This window comes from Vulpes vulpes, chromosome 2, assembly GCF_048418805.1.
Source record: "Vulpes vulpes isolate BD-2025 chromosome 2, VulVul3, whole genome shotgun sequence".
NCBI classification, from domain to species: Eukaryota; Metazoa; Chordata; class Mammalia; order Carnivora; family Canidae; genus Vulpes; species Vulpes vulpes.
This window is the reverse complement of record NC_132781.1, coordinates 163,809,939-163,832,123: the sequence shown is the minus strand read 5'-3', so window position 1 is coordinate 163,832,123 and position 22,185 is coordinate 163,809,939. Positions and strand designations below refer to the sequence as shown.

The 22,185-nt window shown below is 44.9% G+C and overlaps 1 protein-coding gene across 5 annotated transcripts in view; it reads left to right on the top strand.

Moving 5' to 3' along the window:
- VPS13D (vacuolar protein sorting 13 homolog D) overlaps positions 1–22,185 on the top strand; it is a 239,847-nt gene that overhangs the window by 212 nt on the left and 217,450 nt on the right. For 4 of the 5 annotated variants that reach the window (XM_072751164.1, XM_072751163.1, XM_072751162.1 and 1 more), the window contains exons 2-9: positions 2,626–2,798; positions 8,249–8,326; positions 10,720–10,910; positions 11,011–11,091; positions 16,304–16,420; positions 19,106–19,210; positions 20,748–20,918; positions 21,329–21,429. In XM_072751164.1, coding sequence (XP_072607265.1) covers positions 2,702–2,798; positions 8,249–8,326; positions 10,720–10,910; positions 11,011–11,091; positions 16,304–16,420; positions 19,106–19,210; positions 20,748–20,918; positions 21,329–21,429 — 941 coding nt within the window. In that variant the 5' untranslated portion in view covers positions 2,626–2,701. The remainder of the gene's footprint in view (positions 1–2,625; positions 2,799–8,248; positions 8,327–10,719; positions 10,911–11,010; positions 11,092–16,303; positions 16,421–19,105; positions 19,211–20,747; positions 20,919–21,328; positions 21,430–22,185) is intronic. The other variant, XM_072751165.1, reaches the window with a different exon arrangement.

The window sequence follows — 22,185 nt, the reverse complement described above, 5'->3', positions numbered from 1 at the left end:
GCCGGCCTCCCGCCGCCCAGCTCCTCGGGGCCCCGCCGGCCTGTCGGCCCCCGGCCCCGCACGGCTCCGGCCCCGGGGTGCGAGGGCCCAGCCGCGACCCCGCGAGCCCCGCACGGGCCGCCCCCCGAGGGTCCTCAGCGCCCGCCGGCTCGGGGGCCGCGCTCGGGGGCGGCGACCTCGGGCCTCCAGCCGCCCGTCCCCGCGCCCCGGGGTCACGGCCGGGCCGAAGCCCTCCCGGGGCGGGACCCGGCGCCGCGCCCTCCGGCTCCACCTGCGAGGCGGGGCTCGGTTCCCGGGAGCCCGAGGGGCGCGACCCCCCGCGCCCCCTGACCCCCGACCCCGACCCCTGACCCCGCCCCGGCTCCCCCCGCGCTCGGGCCCGCGGAGCTGCGCCTCCCGGGGCCTCTGCCGGCCCCCCCCACTGCGGCCCGGCCCAAGGTCGCGGCCGGCCGCCCCCAGCGGTCAGAGGTCAGAGGTCAGGGGTCGGGGGAGGCCCCGGAGCGCTTGGCGGCCCGCCTCGCCGGCTGGGCCCTTCCCGACCCCGCAGCCCCGGGGGATCCGCTCGCCTCGCTGCGCTGCTACAGCCTCGGGGGCCCGGGACCCCCACCCTCGGGGCCGGGACCGCGCTCGGGGCGACGCGGGCGGCGGTAGCGGGGGGGGCCCCCCCGGGCCGGTGCTCACCCCATCTCCGCATCTCCGCGCCGACCTGTTGAAGGTCTCGGACACAAATGTCTCTTACCAGGCCGCTAAACACATCTTCTTTTCTTTTTTTTTTTTTTTTAAAGATTTATTCATTTATTTATTCATGAGAGACACAGAGAGAGGCAGAGACACAGGCAGAGGGAGAAGCAGGCTCCGTGCAGGGAGCCCGACGCGGGACTCGATCCCGGGACCCCGGGGTCACGCCCTGGGCCCGAGGCAGGCACCAAACCGCTGAGCCCCCCCAGGGATTCCCCCATCTTATTTATTTATTTTTTTAAGAATTTGTTCTTGTCATCTCTTCTCTGAACAAATGTGTCCGATGACCTCTAGCACATCCTTCGTTTTACGCAAAATAAGGCTTAAGAAGATGTTTGGAAAGAAATGAGTGTTCCATCAAATGCTGTTTATTTACCTTTTTCTTTTCACTGTCCCCAACGGCAGAATGAAAATCTTGCTGCAAGTGCAAGACACTGTTGACAAATACAAGTCGGCCTTTCCTGGAGGCTCAGCTGACGCTTACAGGGTTGGGGCACCTACAGTCATGTTGGCTCGGTGCTTGAGCGACTGCCCTTGGCTCAGGGCGTGACCCCGGGGTCCCGGGATCGAGTCCCACGTCGGGCTCCCTGCTTGGCACCTGCTTCTCCCTCTGCCTGCGTCTCTCTTGGTTTCTCTCTCTGTGTCTCTCATGAATAAATAAATAAAATAAAAAAAAAAAGATCTAAAACTCTTCCAGGGCCTTGTGTTTTGGGTCTTTGTGAGGAGGTATCATTTGGGATACGTGTGTCTTCTGGCACACACATGAATCCCCGGGCTTGGGGCAGCGTGCCTGGAAAGGATCCTGAAAGCGCTGGTTCCAAGTGGGACGCGTGCCAGAGCAAATTTGGAGTGTCCAGCGTGGTGGGCTGGTGTCTGAGGTGCTTGGCTCCGAGCAGGACTTGGAACTCACCGTTCTAATTGGGATCTACACGCTAGCCAAGCGATTTCAGAACTCGTTTAAACTTTCGTGTCTCAAGTTCCCTCGTGTTAACTTTTTGTAGTAGTAAAAGTAATCGGTGTATCTTTTGCGATGCTAACACACACAGTTTTCTCCTAGGTTGTAGTAATGTCGTACTGACTGTAAATACCGTAGCTGGAACCAGAGGATTTCTTGTATTTGTATTAGTAAGATAGTTCGTTATATCAGCATCATCTGGTGCCTGGGTACCTGTAATGCAGTTCCAGAACATTTAAGAACAGTGATAAACCACTGTCTCCTCCCTCTCATTTATGTTACTTTAGGAATGCTTTTGATAAACAAACTTGCAAAACTGAATTAGGGAAGGCTTAAAGAGGATCATTGCAGACTATGAAGTTCATTGAAATCTCTTAGGGCATTTTTGTCTTAATCTAGGACAGGGTTCTTTCTTTTCCTGTCTGTCTTTGGACAGGGTTTTTTAACCTTGGCGCTGTTGACATTTGGGCTGGATGATTCTTTGCTGTGGATGATTCTTTGCTATCTTGTGCATCGTAGGATGTTTAGCTGTTTCCATGATCTCTATTCTCAAGATACCAATAGCAACCCCCCCAAAAATGTGTCTAGACATTGCCCAGTTACACTTGGATGAGAACCTCTGAGCAGGACAGTCTAGTCCCAAGGTGAATTACTAAAGGCAGGCAGTTTAATGATTCGTTATATCAAAAAGATAGCTTGGAATTATAGGTATTTTTTGGGAAATTTGTAAGTGACTGTTCTTGTAGCTGTGTCAGAATGTAGACGTGTTGGTTCGATTCTCTGCTAACGGGGCATCTTGCAGTGCTCTTTACCCCATCTTTTCTAAATCTGCTTTGCATTCGTCCATCTATAGGGAAGGTCCGGTAGGTGATCAGCTTAGAAAATCACCTGGTTTTTCTCTTGACTTCCTTTTTTTTCTTTTTCTTTCATAGATTCTTCTATGACCATGAGAGAGAGAAATAAAGAATGATCCATGATTTCTAAACACCTTGTCTTGAGGATATAGTCATGTTGGAAGGTCTTGTAGCCTGGGTTCTCAATACTTATCTGGGAAAATACGTCAACAACCTGAACACTGACCAGCTCTCTGTTGCGCTTCTGAAAGGTAAGTACACGTATTTCTTTTTGGTAAAGTATGCCACTGCACATGACATTTTTTTTTTCTTTCTTTTTTTTTTTTTTTTAAATATTTGTTTTGTTATACTGAGAATAATAAAATGTAATGCCTAGATGGCTTTGTACTAAATATGTGTAAAAGGAAGTATGTTCTCCCTCATGACACTGATTATTATTGCAGGGTAACTTAAGTATGTAGTTGTATTGCTGTAGCTTTTAGGGAACTATTAAATATTTAAAAAAAAAAAGGCTGTACTGCTGCTGATTGTGCTTTATCGCAGTTAATCTTTTAGCTTTATTTTTTAAAAGATATTTATTTATTTATTTATTTATTTATTTATTTATTTATTTATTTATTTCTGAGAATACACAGAGAGGAGAAAGAGAAGCAGAGACACAGGCAGAGGGAGAAGCAGGCGCCATGCAAGGAGCCCTACATGGGACTCGATCCCGGGTATCCAGGATCAGGCCCTGGGCCAAAGGCGAGGCTAAACTGCTTGAGCCACCCGGGCTGCCCTAATTTTTTAGCTTTATGAAGCTTTATGGATGTGGCCATGATGTAATGACAGTGACATTGGCTTCAAATCCTGTTATGTTACTTATTAGCCATGTGAACAAGCCATTGAAATTCTGAGCCTCAGTTTCTTTAGAAAAAGCATGTAGTATTCCTCTCCAGAGTTGCTGTAAGACTCAAATGGAGCAAATGGAATGACATTTAAAGTTTCTGTCCTGCTGCTGGTTTATAATAGACATCTAGTCAAAGTTTTAAACTATGTTACTATAGGGTCTTCAAAAGAATAACATTTGAGAGATTTTAGCCTTTATGGGCCTGTCTTTGGTAAATGCTTATACGTGGTTTAATGCAGTGCAGGAAACTGGTGTGAGGTTTGGAAAACTGCTTTTTCTACCCCCTTCTTCTTTTCTAAATTTCTCTTTATTCACAATAGAACACTCAAATCTGGAGAAAGGAGGTAAAGTCAGTCTGCAATCATGTAGCATCACAGTAAGTGGAAAGGAGATCTTAAGTACGGCAGAAAGCTCACCTTCCTGGGGATATGGATTTTGGCAGGTGGCCCAGGACAGGTTAGTGGGGATGGCAGCGGCACAGATCGTGGGAGAGTCTGAGAATAGGGTGCCAGTGGCTCATTTGTCAGAAGTGTTGTTTCTAGGTTTTTCCTGACCCACCTAAAGCAGTGAAAGGATCGTGGCAGCCATAGGCTATAGGGAGCTCTGCAGTCGCCCCTCCCACTCCCTTCCTTTCATTGGAGACAGAAGTAGGCTTTTTCTTCATCTCTAGCTTCTGTCCTGACCTTTTTGTCCCGTCCTTAGAAGGGAGCTGCTAAGTGCAAGATGAAAGTGACCAATCTGTCAGGGAAGAGGATGTGTTCAAAGTACAAGAGTAGTGTCAAGTGTCATCTCTTTGGTCATTTACTGAAGTTCTCCTACATGCTGTGGAGCTCACTAGGTTGTACAGGACAGGTAACAGGGCCTAGAAAGAGAATTGCACATCATAACCTTGTTCATAAAAGAGATAGCTCTTTCAAGACTAATATGGTAAGAGGATGTTTGCCGAAGAAATGAATAAAATTTGTGGTATCTGCTGTATCATGGATTCTGTACTAGTAACGGATCTCCGTTTTAGGATATCTCTCGTAATGGCAACTGTGTGTGTCTCTCTGATGCTTCAAAGTGCTTTTCTGTGCTTCCTGTTTAAAAAATATTCTCTGTGCAGAATAGAAAAATAATTTTTCTTTCATAACTGGTATTAGTGTGGTGTCCCTTCCTTATGGATTTAAATCACCCCACAATGCTTGGCTAGGAAAGTGTTGGGGCATTGCAGTTATAGTTGAAGCATATTTGGAGGCAGAGGGTACTGTATAGGAATAAGAATATTATTTCAATCCATCTGCAGATATTTAGTGTCAGAGATGCTTTGGGAGATGCCAAGGAGATGGAGATAGTGGTCAAGAGTATGAGTTTTGTAGTAGGCTATGTCTGTGTGTTTTTTGTTTTTGTTTTTTTTTTTTTTTTAGAGAGAGAAAGTGGTGAGTGGGGGGTGTGCAAAGGGAGAGGGAGAGAGAGAATCTTAAGCAGGGTCTACAACCAGCGCAGAGCCTGACTTGGGCTCGATCTCATGACCCTGAGATCACGACCTGAGCCCAAATCAAGAGTCAGACGCTTAATTGACTGAGCTGCCCAGGTGCCAGCCAGACTGGTTTTGAATCCCATTTCCTCCATTTACCAGTAACTTGGGTAAATTACTCCAGTCCTTCATAAATTCTCAAATTCTTTCTGTAGCATCTTTCTGTAGGAGGAGAGAATATTAACTGTCTCATAAGGTTCTGAGGACTAGACACGCTGATGTGGGTCAGAGAGCTTAGAGCTGCTCGGGATGTAGAGGGCGCCTCGGTCAGTGTTAGTTACCATCATCCGCCGTTGTCATGATCGTCAGCGTGTGATTGGCTTGGGCTGGACTTCAGGGCTGGATTGGGTGCACATATGGAAAGTGATTAACAATGCAAAATAGCATACGAGTCGTGGAAGGAGAGAGAACATGTCTACGATTTTATTTGTTCCGTCTCTCAGCAGACACCACTAAGCACCTGCTTAGGGTATGGCTGTGTGTGTTACGGATAATACAAAAAGGGGGGGCAGTAGAAGACCCCTCGTAACAGCTGCTCGTAACCATGAGAAAGTTACTGGAGCCTCCTCTTCACCCCTGTCCCTCTTGCTGCCTGAGATCAGAGAGGTGTGGCACAAACTCTAGTGCTGCCCCTTACTATCAGCTCTGCACTGTTTTTTTTTTTTTTTAAAAGATTGTATTTATTTATTTGACATGGGGGAGGAGCAGAAGCAGGGGGAGCTGCAGAGGGAGAGTGAGAGGGAGAAGCAGGCTCCCCACTGAGCTGGGAGCCCAGAAGGCAGATGCTTAACCGAGCCACCCAGATGCCCCAGCTCTGGTATTTAAGCATACGGTTTACCTGTGCGCCTGATTTCCCTCACCTCAGAATGGAGAAGATAATGGTATTTCCTCATATTGTTGGGAAGATCAAATGAGATGATGGACACGAAGCTCTTGGCTCCAGTAGGATCTCCCTAAATGCTATTCCTGTTGCCCCACATCCACCGCCGTAGGCCCTGCCCTCGCAGACCTGTTAATTCATCGGCAGTACAAGGCAGTGTACGCTGTTGCTCTAGAGACGCAGGCACGGTGCGCCGGGGTGCCAAGGGGGGCCGTCCTTCACCCTGTTGGGAGGATGCTGGGAAGGCCATTCCGGAGGTGGCGGCGCAGGATCCTGGCAGGCGGCCCAGGGTGGGTCACCACATTCCAGGTAGAGTGAGGCTTGTGAGCACAGGCAGGAGGCAGAAAACTCGCAGGGCGTGTTTGGGATGGTTTGGGGCCAGGAGGTGTCACGCCAGGAACTTTGAACCTTGGGCAATGGGCCTATCTTATATATGGGACCCAGTGCTTAGGTCCCTCCACCGTTTTGTTCCTATCCACTGTGCACCTCAGGCTGGCTTTTTAAGTGACACAGGGGCGCAGGAAGGGAGTTCGTTGTCAGTGCTGACCAAAAAGCCACCAGGCTCCAGATTTACTCTGGTTCTAGGGACTCCACTTCTTGCTCAGCTCAGCTGAGGAGTTTGTGGATAAGACATCCAGGAATAAGCCCGCATGTCATCTGGGTACTGTAAGGACCGAAGAGCACTGTACCTACTGTGGGTCCCTGGAGGGACCTTTCCCAGCAGGGCAGTTGTGGGTGCATATTTGAATGGGTGGGGAATCTGAGAGCCTTCCCTCCAGAACCGCTGAGCGCTGCTGCTGTTTTTGCCCGACTCCTTTGTTTTGGCAGCTGGGGGCTGCCCTCTTCTCATTGTTTCCCTGGGGTCTTCTCCTTCCTAGACCACTACTTTTGCTCTCTGCACTTCAGCTTTAATTTTTCCTGGCATGTATTGCCTACCATTCCTTCCACTTCCCCAAGATGTACAGCAGCCAAGGAATCCCAGTGCCAGCCGCCTTTGTGACAGATTTGGGTATTGAAAAATAGGGCAAATGATTCAAATTGCAAATGATGCTCTTCAAAAGAAGAAACTATGTGCTTTCTCCTTTTAAGTCAGTTTCAACTGTTGAGGAATATGCTTCATGTTCCCCCCCACTTATGATCATTGCTCCCCAAATGTGGAAATAGAGTGGTTTCTGGGCTCTCTGGGGTTATTAACTTCTCCTTTTGGTTAGTCTTAAGCTATGTGGGGACACATGTTCCTGCAGAAGTCTACAGCGTGAGCTGGTTGCATTTGCTTAGCATCTGCCAAGCTCTAGATCTGAATACTTTAGAAGCCAGTTACCCACAAATCTTGAAGAGTCATTTAAAGGAAAAAAATAATTGTTTCTTGTATTGGTTTGTCTTTGACTGGCTTGCCTTTCTTTTGAGTTCCTGTACCAGCTAATGGTTGCTGGGCAGTTGTCTGTACTCCCTGTTCTCAGAAATTGCCTTCGGTGGTGCAAACAGTTTTGTAGAATGATGGCTGTCTCCTCTGCCCCTTAGGACGGGGACCCTGCCTTCTCTTCTTGTATTTCCAGTGGCCAGCACGGTGCCTGCTGCAGATTGGGGAGTGGTGTATCAGTGTGTTCGCATGACTTCCACAGCGAGGAGAGGGAGAGATCCAGCCACACCCTCTCCACTATGCTTCGGCTGTTCAGGGACATCTTGTACCTCTAGGTTTCAGTCCTATAAAAGCTGGGTCTGAAAAGGACCTTCAGCGGTGGTTTGTTCTTTGCTTTCTAACAGGTAATTAGGCCTGCAAGCGTAGATGCAGAGAACATGTGGAGCTAGTCTTTCCAGAAGAGAGTATAATTCCCTTTGGTGACCATCTTCTCGTGGGCTCTCATGTTACGTGCAATATACCCATTTTGGGGGAGTGGGTGGGTTGCCAGAGCTTGTTAAATATGGCAAATTTCTGTGTTTCAATCCCAGAGATGTCTTGAGGGGGGTCTAGGGGCCTGCATTTCTTCCCAGGTGACTTAGATGGCGAATATTTGCCTAAACCAGGGGTCTGCAAACTGGCTAGCTGGTCAAATCCAAACTGAGAATAGCTTTTATTTTATTTTTTTTTAAAGGCTTGTAAAAACCCAACAACACAAAACAACCAGAGAGAATATACAACAGATAGCCTAAAGCTTAAAGTATTTACTGTCTGCCTTATTATAGAGAAAGATCCTTGCCTACACCCTTTACCTGCTGGTGAGCTTCAGCTGTCAGAACGGGATGGTCAGGAAACTAGTAAAGCTAGTGTACACAGGCTGATTGTGGGGTTACTCCTGGCTTTTTATAGCTGGGTTAAGCTGTAAGACTTCACCTTTAACTTTTAATGATTTGCATATAGTAAGTGCCTACTGCATATGTTGGGTGAACATTTCATGATGTCATTTTTATTTTTCAGGTGCTGTTGAGTTGGAAAACTTGCCCTTAAAGAAAGATGCCTTGAAAGAACTAGAATTACCATTTGAAGTCAAAGCCGGTGTGTGGAACTCTACAGGAGAGGGAGGCAGTTTTGAGTCTTATTCTGCTTGGGACAGGAAAACTGAGAGCCCTTGAGTTTGGCTCTGAGCAGGAAGAGGCAGGATAGGAAATACCGAGTTTAGATCAGTCCTCAAGTGTGGCCTTTTCTATTAGGATGACCTTGGGGCAGTGGTGGGGAGGTCAGGTGTTTCCCAGACATAATGAATCAGAACTGCCAAGGGAGTGTCCTTGAACCTGCATGTTTAATAAGCACCACAGGTGATTCTTACATTTCCTAATGTGTGAGAACTTCTGTCCTAGATACAGGGGGTTCTTATTTTTGGAGAGTTCATTATATTATATTACTGAGAGGTTGTTTATTGAATGAAAGGTGGGCTCTGGCACAGTGTGCTTTCTGGCAGTGTGGCTTTGGGGGAGTTTCCTTGCCACTCTGTGTGTGCTTCTTAGTCTTTAAGATGAGATGATAATCATTGTACCTATATCAGAGGGTTGTGGAAAGGAATGCATGAGTTACTGCGTCAAAATTACTCGAAACAACGCCTAGCACACTAAATAGATGTTTGCAGTTACTGTAGGAGTTCTGTAGTTACTAGGTTTGGTAAGGAAACAAGAATTGTCTTGGAGTAAATTTATTCTTTGTTGGGGCTTTTGGCTTATTCAGGCAGTGGAACCCGCGACCCTTGATCTCAGGGTTGTGAGTTCATACCCCATGTTGGGTGTGAAGATTGCTTAAAAATAAAATCTTTATAAAAGTTCTTTGTTAAATGACCATGTATAAAATTAGTCCCTATTCAGACGCACCATCATCATTCAGTAATAGCTTGTTGATGTCAGTCTTTTCATTACTTTTGAGTACTTATGTTACAGTAAAATGCAAGTACAGTGCAAATCAGTTGCTGGGTGAAGTAGGATAGAAATCTTGCAAAAGATTTAGGCTTTCTTGAAGTCACTTCGAGTGATGGGTGAACTGCTGGAATCACAGGCAAAGGCACTGAAAAATGAGACTGAAAGAAACTGAGGAATGGTGATACTGAGGGCACTTCCAAAGAGTTATTATTTGAATGTCAAAGGATTAGGAAAGGCTCTTGCGGGAAATTGATGAAGTTTCCTAATATTTTTGCAAAAATGACCCTCTTTTACTTTTTTTTTCTCCAAAAAGTAAATGAAATGTAACAGAGGTTATATTTTGCTGTCATCTAACTTATCAAACATGCCTCTTCACCCCAATAATTTAGGTTAGAATTACAATTGCACACTAATTATTATTAAATTCTTTGTGAGTCGGCATATGGTTGGTATGTGGTTTGAATTATGATATAAATTATTAAATAGAAAAGACTTTCATTTTTCTAGATAAAATCCAAATTAAAATGTTGTTTTCATTATTTGTTGCCATTTCTTAATTTATTACTGGATTACACAGTTGTTCACTTGGTGTTAATATTCTCCTATCTTCAACAAATCAATCCTATTTGAATTCTAGATCTTAGAGGGTAGAAATCACTCAGAAAACATGTGTTTCTTTCAGAGGGAGCATATTAGTTGGGCCATGTGGATCTTCCAGAGATCCTTTAGGACAGTTCAGATATTCTTCTGCATTATTCCTTAGTGGTAACTTGCCTCTTATTAATTGAATTTAAAGAAGACCTGTGTCCTGGGAGACTGCTAGATATGGTAGCACTTGGGAAATCAGTCTGGGTTCTCATGAAGAATCAGGATTCTTTCTCGATAGAGTGCCACTGTAGCATTTTAACCACAGTTTGGTTGGTATGTTCGAGACTGGATATACTGTGAGTAAGTCTGGTAACTGCCAAGAAGTGCTTCTCAACCAGTCCACTGATAACGAACAAGAAATGAGTTTCATGCTCATGGGCTTGTGCAAGTGCTGTGGGGAGAAAAGACAAGGAAGTTTAAGAGGTAGTTCACTTGGGGAAGAAGGACTTTGCAGAGGCGAGGTGTCGCATTTGATAGGGTCAAATTGGGCTTTTCTTTTTTTAAGATTTTATTAGAGACAGAGATAGCAACAGATAGCACAAGTGGGGAGGAGAGGGAGAAGCAGGCTCCCTGGTAAGCAGAGAGCCCAACTTGGGGCTCGATCCCAGGACCGGACCCTGAGATCGTGACCTAAGCCGAAGGCAGGCACTTAACCAACTGAGCCATCCAGGCGCCCCCACTTTGGGCTTTTTCCATGTACTTTATTGTGCCTCGTTCTTACAGATCTCAGCCTACAACTTTCTATTTCCCATGTATGAGAACCTGCTGCTTGTTTTCTTAGATTAAAAAATAAATGGTAAAAATACTCATGCTCCTTATAGAAAACTAAAAGGATGCAGAAAACCAGTAAGAGGTAAAAATGTGGATGGATACTTGACAAGACTTTGCTTTTCCCAGGCTTAATTGGGAAGGTAACTCTTCAGATTCCCTTTTATCGCCCCCACGTGGACCCTTGGGTGATCTCCATCTCCAGCCTTCACTTAATTGGAGCCCCTGAAAAGCTAGAGGATTTTGATGATGAGAAGGAGAAACTCTTGGAGAGGGAGCGCAAGAAGGCTCTGCTTCAAGCCCTGGAGGACAGATGGAAGGTGAGGTGCACCCTGTCGGCCACCAGACCCAGACCAGCCACGGTGAGACATGAAGTGAGCAGAGCACTGGATCTGCTAACACCAGCTCTTTCCTTTGCAGAATGAACGCCAGCGGAAGGGGGAGTCCTACTGGTATTCAGTTACCGCCTCTGTAGTTACGAGAATTGTGGAGAATATTGAAGTAAGTCCTCTTGACTTTTTATAAAGTATGAACATGACAGGGACTTCTCCAGCTTAACTGTGTTGTGCTTCTCGGTACCATGTTTCTTGTGGGTTCAACTGAAATGATGTTCGGAGCCATGGCTGACTGCTCAGGTCAGCTCTTACAGGCTGCGCCAAAGGAAAACCTGAAAAGCAAGTCTCCAGCCCTGGGCAGACATGGGTTTTTCTTGCTTCAGCTTGTGTCAGTAGGAGTTTCCCTTTCACTCACATTTTGCTTTGTTTTTGAATGTTGGACTCTTACTTGCCGAAAGGATGTGCCTCCTTAGAAGCCAGGTTACCTAAACCTTTGTGACTGATCGTTTTGGGGCAAATCACTTCACTTCTCGGTCTTGGTTTCTTCATCTGTAGAACGAGAGAGGTTGAATACACGGTTTCTAGTTGATTCCATAGTGAATTGCGGACAGCCCACGGAGATGTTTAATCTCCTACTGATGGATCTGGTGGTGGTTTGATAAGTTACAGTGTCAGGGCTGGTGGCCACGGTTTCTGCTTTACTTACAGTTTTGTTTCATCCTCAGAAACTAGACCAGGGTCTGCTCTTGTTTTCACAAATGCCCTAAGAGTAAGCCCATACATAGCACCTCTGGGGTTTTCTTGCAATGCCAACGTGACACAGGCCAAATGGTTTCAAGGTATACTACTTTCCCTCAAACTGTCAGAGGTTGTGGGTTTCATAACTGTCATGAGATTGACAGAGAGATTGGTACATTTGAGGTGAGTGCTTTGAATTCTGTTTTAGACAGTTGTATTTTTTTTTAGCTGTCACTTATTTTAAATAATTCATCATTATTTTTACTAATAGTTTGAACTGAGATTTAGTTCATATCCCATGAAGTTCACACTTTTAATGTATACATTCTAGTGTTTTTTATTTTTTAATTTTTTAAAAAGGTTTTTATGTATTTATTTTGAGCGAGAGAGAGAGAGAGTGCACGCGCACAAGTGGGGGGAGAGGCAGAGAGGGAGAAGTAGACTCCCTGGTGAGCAGGGAGCCCAATGAGGGTCTTGATCCTAGGTGAATCATGACCTGAGCCAAAGGCAGATACCTAACCCACTGAGCCACCTAGGTGAGGCGGCTCCACTCTAATGTTTTTTTTTTTTTTTTTTTAAGATTTTATTTATTTATTCATGAGAGACACACAGTGAGAGAGAGGCAGAGACACAGGCAGAGGGAGAAGCAGGCTCCATGCAGGGAGCCCGATGTGGGACTCGATCCCGGGACCCCGGGGTCACGCCCTGGGTCAAAGGTAGGCACTAAACCACTGAGCCACCAGGGATCCCCTCACTCTAGTGTTTTTTTTTTTAGTGTGTTTACAAAGTGCCTAGATTACAGTCCCTAATGGCAGACCACTTTCATTACCCCCAAAAGAAATTGCATCCCCACTTATAGCCACACCCTTTCCTCCGCTCCCTCTAGCCCCATGCAACCACTGAACTACTTCCCTTATGGAAATTGCCTATTTTGGACATTTCCTATCCATGTGGTCGTACACCATGTGGCCTTTTGTGTCTGGCTTCTCGCACTTAGTGTAATGCTTTCAAGGTTCGTCCATATTGTGGCATATGCTGGGACTTGATTCCTTTTTATGACTGAATAGTGTATTCCATCAAAGATACAGATTGTCAGAGATAAAGTTGAAGGTTAGTTACAGTGGTAGAAACAGATTTTATTCAATAACTGTTTTTTTTTTTTTTTTTCCAATAACTGTTGACAGAAGTGGAAAGAACAGAGCTCTACTCCAGTTTGCACAGAGGTGACAGGGAGAGTGAGGCAGGGGATCCGTGTGGGGGAGGGCTCAGGTGAAAAATGACCAAGGGTCAGTGTCCATGTGATAAGATCAGCTGTATCTGCTAGCTGGGCTTCTGTGCTCCGAGAGACAGAGACCGAGATTGAGACTGGTCTTGTCCTTCCTGGTGATGACATTTCAGAGGAATGGTTTTCAAGTCCTCGATTGTAGGAGATACATACATATCTCATAGAGACAGAGAAAGGATTCACAATTGTAAGCTGTCTTTGGTACATGCTCTAAGAAGGGAGGTCAGGGACCTAATGTCAGGCGTTGTCTGGAACAAACAGCCCTGAGCTTTTCCAGACAGGAACTCAGAATGAGGCTGGAATGTCCCAGGGACACAGCCTTAGGCTTGCTAGAAGCTGTGTTAACATGTGCTCAGATCTCTCTGCCTAGGAGGTTGAATGGAGTATCCATACTGAGAGGTTTTGTGGTTTTCGGGATATACTACATTTGTTTATCTGCCTATCAGTTGATGGACATTTGGGCTGTTTCCACTTTTCGCCTGTAACAAATAATGCTGCTGTGAACATTCATGTATATGGTTTTGTGTGAATATATGTTTTCAGTTCTCTTGAGTATATACCTGGGAGTGGAATTGTTAGAGTCATATGGTAACTCTGTGTTTAATTTTATGAGGAACCGGCAAACTGTTTTCCAAAGAGGCTGCACTGTTTTACAGTTTCACCATTGATATGGGAACATTTTAACTTCTCTGCACCCTCATCCACCCTTGTTATTGTCTGTCTTGTGAGGATAACCACACTAGCGGGTGTGAGGTGCTAAGTTGCCATGGTTTTGATTTGCATTTCCTTAATGGCTAATGTTGGACATCTTTCCACATACTTAAGGCCACTTGTATATCTTTTTTGTTTTTGTTTTTGTTTTTGTTTTTTTTTAATTTTTATTTATCTACGATAGTCACACACACAGAGAGAGAGAGGCAGAGACACAGGCAGAGGGAGAAGCAGGCTCCATGCACCGGGAGCCCGACGTGGGATTCGATCCCGGGTCTCCAGGATCGCGCCCCGGGCCAAAGGCAGGCGCCAAACCGCTGCGCCACCCAGGGATCTCTGTATATCTTTTTTGGAGAAATGTCTATGCAGATCCCTTTTCCATTTAAAAAATGGGTTTATTAGTGAATTGAAAGAGCTCCTTATATATTTTGTTCTTGTTTTTAAAGATTTTACTTATTTATTAGAGAGAGAGAACAAATAAGCAGTGAGGAGGACAGAGGGAGAGGGAGAAGCAGACTTTCCACTGAGCAGGGAGCCGGCTGAGGGACTCAATCCCAGGACGCTGGGATCATGACCTGAGCCGAAGTTGGACACTTAACCAACTGAGCCACCCAGGTACCCCAATAACTTCTTATATATTTTGGATTCTAGTCCCTTATCAGATGCATGATTTGTAAATATTTTCTCCCATCCTGTAGGTTGTCTTTTCAATTTCTGTTACAATTTTTCATTCACTGAGGCAGAGTGCTTTTTCTGTGGCTCACCTACAGGGACAAGGGGAAATAAGTAGTGCAAAGCGTATGTGTCCTGCTGGTGTTCCTGTGTCTAGGCGTAGAGACCCAGAGGCAAGATTAAGGTGTGTAAGAGAACCAGTTATCTAGATCCAGTGGTATGTAGTTTAGTAGTTTTTTAAAGGGATCTTCTGAAATGATTTGATATAAGTATTACAGCTCTTTTCTGGAGATAGCACCAATCACAAAGGAACATCATTCATGTTGTTTGTGATTATAACTCTCAGGATTGTGGTTATAATTCTTGTCACATTGGACATGTGTATGCTGTAAATGTTTGTATAAGGTGCCTGCTGTGGCTTATTTATTTATTATTTATTTATTTATTTTGGAGTTTTAAAATGAATTTATTCAAGAATGTTCTTAGGAAGGCAACAGTGTTTGTCATTAAAAAAAACTGTTTTTTCATGCTGAAAAGGTAATATAAGAGGCTACAGTTATAAGCTTCTTTCCTTTTTTTTAAGTTCGTTCTTTCTTTCTTTCTTTCTTTCTTTCTTTCTTCTTTTATTTATTCTTTTATTTATTTATTTTTATTTGTTCATTCACAGAGACAGAGAGAGAAAGGCAGAGGCACAGGCAGAGGGAGAAGCAGGCACCATGCAGAGGGCCTGACATGGGACTCGATCCAGGGTCTCCAGGATCACGCCCTAGGCTGCAGGCGGCACTAAACTGCGGCACTAAACTGCGCCACGGGGGCTGCCCTATAAGCTTCTTTCTATTGGAATTCTGTTAATATATATAGCACAGTGTAGTCATTTCTGCGATGCTAGAATAAATTAAAAAAAAGTCTCTTCTATGCTTCTCTTCAAAAACTTGATGAATAATAGAAAATGGCATAAAAAAGCGATTTTTTTTTCTATTCATTCTGTAGTATTGGAGCCAGTATTTTTACCATCACAGGTTACAATTTTCACTTTATCCACTTTAATAAGTTCTGTCACTTTTCTGAATTCAACATCATTCAATACAAAAGTCCACACGTGGGATCCCTGGGTGGCGCAGCGGTTTGGCGCCTGCCTTTGGCCCGGGGTGCGATCCTGGAGACCCGGGATCGAATCCCACATCAGGCTTCCGGTGCATGGAGCCTGCTTCTCCCTCTGCCTGTGTCTCTGCCTCTCTCTCTCTCTGTGACTATCATAAATAAATAAAAATTAAAAAAAAAAAAAAAGTCCACACGTTATCACAGAATCTGTATGTATTTAGAGAGCCCCTGAAATTGACTGTTCCTAACCCTCTGCGCCAATGCTGAATTATAGCTTTTTTTTTTTTTTTTAATTTTTATTTATTTATGATAGTCACAGAGAGAGAGAGAGAGAGAGAGAGGGGGGCAGAGACATAGGCAGAGGGAGAAGCAAGCTCCATGCACCGGGAGCCTGATGTGGGATTCGATCCTGGGTCTCCAGGATCACGCCCTGGGCCAAAGGCAGGCGCCAAACCACTGCGCCACCCAGGGATCCCTGAATTATAGCTTTATCAAACTGAAGGAGAACTTGAAGGGCAAGTTGGGGGGTGATCTGTTGAGACTGTATGAGCTCATCAAGGCTCTCTTGGAGACTGTTTCCCAAAGTGGTATTTCTATGTAACTGATATGCCATGGCTTAGGAGGAAGAAATTGTTTTTCTTATTCAGGCTTGCATTGATGTCCTGTGGGGAAGGCGCTTCCCGCTGCAGAGCGGACTGAAGCGGAGCGGCCCGAAGCGGAGCGGCCAGCGGCCCAGCAGGAAGCACCCACTTCCTGACCGCCTCTTCGGCTGCCACGGGACTACTGTGGCTTATTTAAATGCTCAAGGGCAGTTTGACGTCTACCTGTAGCACATGTCTAAATGCATTTTCCTTTGTTCTCCCCTTTGCAGTTAAAAATTCAAGATGTTCATTTGCGCTTCGAAGATGGTATTACTAATCCATCCCATCCTTTTGCGTTCGGCATCTGTATTAAGAATGTGTCCATGCAGAATGCTGTGAATGAACCTGTGAGTATGCACTGTGCTTGCAAGCTAGGAAGAAAGCACTGATTCTGGGGAATTTGGGGCTCTGCCTTTGGTCATTGCATGTTCTATAAAGGAGACCGCACTCTTTCTTACCACGTTCTTTGGTGGGAATGTGTATTTCTTGCTGTGTCAACAGATTAATGTGCCGGAATAGGGAAGTGGCCCATTTTCTCTGATGTTTTGTTATTTCACTCAGACCTTAAATGTTAATGTGGTTCTTTTTCATTTTATGCACAAGGAAACTGAGTCACAGAAAAGATTTCAGCTTTGATTTTCTTCTCATGCTATGTGTACTACTGGGGTAGGCTTCTGTTTCCTAGAATTGGTGTGCCCTGGCAATATTGGTTGATGCCTTCACATCTTGAACCCCATTCTCCACCTCTCTTCTGACCTTCTCGTTCGTGGTCTTTACCTATGGGACATCTCTGTGGTGTTTTAGGCTTGTCATAAGCAAAATTATCCCCTTATGTTCCACTGGCCCATTTTGCTTCCCTGAAACCAAATTTTTCCCTTTATTTTCTAACAAGTTACCGAATGTTACAACGCATAAAACTAACAGCTGTTTTCTGTGCCAGCCACTGTTCTTAGTGCTTACATGATTTATCTCATTGAATTCTCAGTACTTTTTACCACCACTGTTAGCCTCCTATTGCACACAGCTAAGGACGCTAAGGTTACAGAGTGATGGAATGGTGGAACCAGGTCTTGAGCCCACATGGACCAGTTGCAGAGTAGGGGTTTGCAAACTGCACTGTAGAGGAAAATCTCCCCTACCCCCATTTTTGTCCGTAAAGAATTACTGGATCATGGTCACAGTCATCATTTACATATGCTTCAAGGCTGCTTTTGTGCCCCAGAGGGCAGAGTCGAGTAGTTAAAACAGAAACTGTGATCCACAAAGCCGTCATATGTACTTCCTGGACTTTTTCAGAAAAAGTTTGCCACCCTTGCTCTGGAGCATGTGTCCTTACCGTTACGCTTATCTCCACAAGCCTGTGCTCATCGTTTTGCTTCATATTCCTTAACCTCAATATCCAGCCGCTCACAGCATCTGGCCAGTTTCCTTGCAAAATGTCTCAAATATGTCTCTTCCTGTCATCCTCGCTGCAACTGCCTTACTTCAGTATCCTGTAAGCTTTGGCCTGGGCTAATAAACGTGCTGTTCCACGACCTTGCTTCCATCCCAGGCCATTGTTTCTTTCTAAACCAGTGCTTCCCACTGTCTTCCACATCATGGCACACATAGGAAAAATATATTATTTGGACAGGACCCTGGGGCAAATGCATGTGACTGCTGAGGGCTGGAGGTGGTTAAGCCCGGTATTGTTTTTTTCTTTTTTTTTTTAAAGATTTTATTTGTTCATGAGACACAGAGAGAGAGAGAGGCAGAGACATAGGTAGAGGGAGAAGCAGGCTCCATGCAGGGAGCCCGATGTGGGACTCGATCCTGGGACTCCAGGATCACACCCTGGGCTGAAGGCAGGCACTAAACCGCTAAGCTACCCAGGGATCCCAAGCCCGATATTTCTAAATGTAACTTGAGCCTATAAATTTGCTCATTTCCTGATACACTCATGTCTCTTTTTCTCTAGCACACCAGGGAGGGAAGCTTTACTTTGCACTATTGCCAGAGTTCTGTTTCTAAAACACATACTTGCCCCTGGTGGCATGCCTACCTCAAAATCCTGGTGGCTCCATGTCCCTTCAAGTATGAAGTCCAAACTCCTTAGTATGGCATAAACTTCCTTTGCTAGTGTATTAGTTTCCTTGGGCTGCCTTAACAAATTACCATAAACTAAATGACTTAAAATGACAGAAATTTATTCTCTTTAGTTCTGGAAGCCTGAAATTGGAATCAAGGTGTTTGTGGGGCTAGTTTTATCTGGAGGCTCTGAGGAAGAAACCGTCCCTCCTTGCTTCTGGTGGTTGCCTTAGCGTTCCTTGGCTTTTGGGTATATAGCTTCCACCTCTGCCTCCGTCTTCACATGGTCTTCTCCCCTGTGTGTCTGCCTTCTCTTCTTAGGATGCCAGTCATTAGATTAGGGACCCGGTCATCCACTATGACCTCATTTTAATTTGATTACATCTGTAAAGACCCTATTTCCAAATAATGTGACATTCGCAGGTTCTAGGAGTACGTGAATTTTTGGGTTAACTACTTAACCCAGTAAACCTAGCAGCGTTCCAAGCTGCTTTTATTAGCACTTAACTCTACTCCCAAGTGTGTGTTCGTGCACCTGTACCAGTGCTGCCCTCACACCGTGAGTACAGAGCTCCTTTTACCCAGATGTAGTCACCAGCTTCTGAAGCTGCCAGGCCTTTTGTGTGGTGGACCGGACACTTGGACCTGTGTCCCCATGCTTCCCTCCTACCCTGTCTACCTTGTGCCAGAAACATACAGCTTTTGATGCTCATCTACACGGTGACATTTTCTCTGTTTGCTCATAGCATCTTATGTACTCTTCTGCTTTCTGCTTCATTAAAATTGATTGTGTTATCCCTACTTAGCTAGATTTTGAACACTTTAAGAGCAAAGCCATGTTTTAATTCAGTTTTGTTTCCCCGGTGTCTTGCAAAGTGCTGATGCAGGCCTCTTCAGACCTGGTTTATTGAATGAATAAGTCTGTGAATAAAGAGGCTCATGTGTTCTTCCCTGTTTTACCTCAGGTACAGAAGTTAATGCGGAAGAAGCAACTAGACGTAGCAGAGTTCAGCGTCTATTGGGATGTCGATTGCACTTTCCTGGGGGATTTGCCCCAGGTGGAGTTACAGGTACGGTTCCGGTGGAAGGGTGTGGGGCTGCTGCATGGGTTTCTGTTCTCGGTGGCTCTGATCACCGTGCCCACAGCCCTCTCCCTCCATTGGTGTCCATGCGAAATGAGTTTGCTGGAGGTACTTTGCATGCATGTAATGCTGAACAATATACAGTGTTCTGATATGTTTCACATTTATATTGCATTCTAGGTTCCTTTCCTTTTTTTCACTTAAAGCTGTGTTTTTAAGATTAATGTCACTATTTATATTTCTGGTTCATTGCTTCTGACTCCTGCATAGTAGTCCATGGTATGCATCTAACATCCTGTATTATAGTTACCTATTCTTTTTTAAATTTTTTAAAATATTTTATTCGTTCATGAGACACAGAGAGAGAGAGAGGCAGAGGGAGAAGCAGGCTCCACGCAGGGAGCCCGATGTGAGACTTGATCCCAGGACTCCAAGACCACACCTTGGGCTGAAGGCAGGCGCTAAACCGCTGAGCCACCCAGGGGTTCCCAAGTTACCTATTCTTTAAGCTGCACAAATTTGACATCTAGATTTTAAGTGAACAAAGCACCAGATCTGATCCTTAAATGTGTATGTTGAAACGTCACCTTTGGTGGTATTCCTTTAAGAAGTACTTAGAAAGTCATTAAAATCATGGGACATAAAGTATTAGTGCTTGTGAAGGATAAAAAAATTCTAAGTTTGGGCAGCCCAGGTGGCTAAGCAGTTTAGCGCTGCCTTCAGCCCAGGATGTGATCCTGGAGTCCCAGGATTGAGTCCCACGTCAGGCTTCTGCATGGAGCCTGCTTCTCCCTCTGCCTATGTCTCTGCCTCTCTCTCTGTCTCTGTCTATCTGTGTGTGTCTCATGAATAAATAAAATCTTAAAAAAAAATGTTTAAAAAAAATTCTGAGTTTAATCTTTTGGTAAAGGAATTGTCGGTGGTTTAGGTAGAATGGAAAAAAAAGGACTCCATTTTCCCCCCCTCACGCAAGATTTTCTTTGGCTTGCATGCTGTTGTACAGAATGGTTTCATTTTGCTAATACAATTAAATAAATACTGTACATCTATACAGTTGAACTGTATGTGGTTAGAAAAAATAAGATGTTTATGATGAATATGGGATAGTCTTTAAGATTTAGTATTGATTTTAAAGAACCGAGGTAAGACAACGTGTGTACCATTTGTGTGAGAATGGTTAAAAAACCAGAAAATCGTGGATCAGTCTGAACATATACAGAATGCCTCTGGGGAATACAGAACAATCTGGTATTATTGGTTGCCTCTGGGGGGAATAATTGGGTGGCTAGAGGATGGGAGTTGGAAGGAGATATTTCACCTTTTTTTGCCTTTCAGTTTTGAACCATGGGAATGTTTTAACTAATAAGAAATATAGATTAAAAAAAAATACTAGCAAGCTTTAGATTCCTGTTTTTGTCCTGGTTTGGTATTCTGAGGTAATAAACTGTAAATTCAGTAATATACCAGCATGTAACTTGATCCCGAAAACATTTGCCATGATGACAGACATTCTTGTGACACTCAGGAGGCCATGGACAAGAGCATGGAGAGCCGCGATCATCACTACATCCTGGAGCCTGTGTGCGCATCTGCTCTCTTGAAGAGAAACTGCTCCAAAGAGCCGCTGAGGTCTCGGCACGCTCCCCGGATCGAATGCGATATTCATTTGGAGACCATCCCCTTGAAACTCTCACAGGTACTCTTTCTTCCTGCTGCTTTATATTCTCCTTGTTGAACCAGTAACTGGGACAAAGGAAGCATGGTGACAGGAAGGTCTAGATGCCTCACAGCACCCCAGCGGGAAAGAGCGTGCCTGTGAGACCACAGGTGTGGCGAGTGTAGCACCCACTGTGCGTTACACGGTTGGCTTGGGGTGCTGTCAAGTTAGTTTTGATTTGGTTTTGAAGTGCTGGGCAGAGTCCAGGACATATAGTAAATACGAATACTTCACTGTCTGCGGTTGGAGAGAAGTGCCACGTGATGCTGAAACGTGGCCTTCCATGCGCACTGGGGTTCGGTTTAGTGGCCTGACCGAGGTATGTTAATGGAGTAAAGGAAACACGTCAGTTCTAACCTAGTTCTTTTCTCTCCACCTCTGCTGAAAAGCTGCAGTACCGGCAGATGATGGCATTCCTCAAGGAGCTGGAGCGGAAGGAGAGGCAGAGCAGGTTCCGAAGATGGAAGCCCCGAGTGGCTGTGTCTGAGAAGTAAGCGCTTGGAAATGGCACTGTATGGTGTGGCTGTCCTTGTCTGTGGGTCAGAAATGTGCATCACTGTCGCTTACACGTGGCTGGAGCTAAACTACGGTTGATATTTTTGGCCTTTAAAATGTCATTTCCGTGGTTGATCTGCGTTGATGTTCTTACTATACATTTTGTTGGCACTGTGTGGGTTCGCTCTCAGGTAGAGTGCAGCAGAGTTAAGGTCCTCTTGGTCTTACTTAGCAGGTAGACTGGTGTCGCTCCACTGGGATCTGCCCATGTGGGAAATACTTGGCAGTGTTCTCTGTACCTCCTTTCCTACGTCTCTGCTCCCACGCTATTTGAGCAGCATTTATGTAGCACACTTTATGAGTTCTGTAGCAAAAACAAATCTTTTCCTGTTCCAGTAATAGGCTCGACCAGTCTAGTATATTACAGATATTAAAGATCTGTGTATTTTCATGTCTTTTCTGAAGTATGCCTTTTAAAATCTGTAGTGTCCAAATTCTTGCTAATTCTCTTAAGATCATCTTTACCTTGTAGTTACTAGTTGACTCTGTCAGTAGACAGGACTGCTATTATGGGTAATTCAAACCAATCCAGTACTATATTATTATTATTGATGTCTTAGTTGAGAATCTATTTTTTGATGTTTTTTTTTTTTTTTTTAATTTTTTTTATTTATTTATGATAGTCACAGAGAGAGAAAGAGAGAGAGGCAGAGACACAGGCAGAGGGAGGAGCAGGCTCCATGCACCGGGA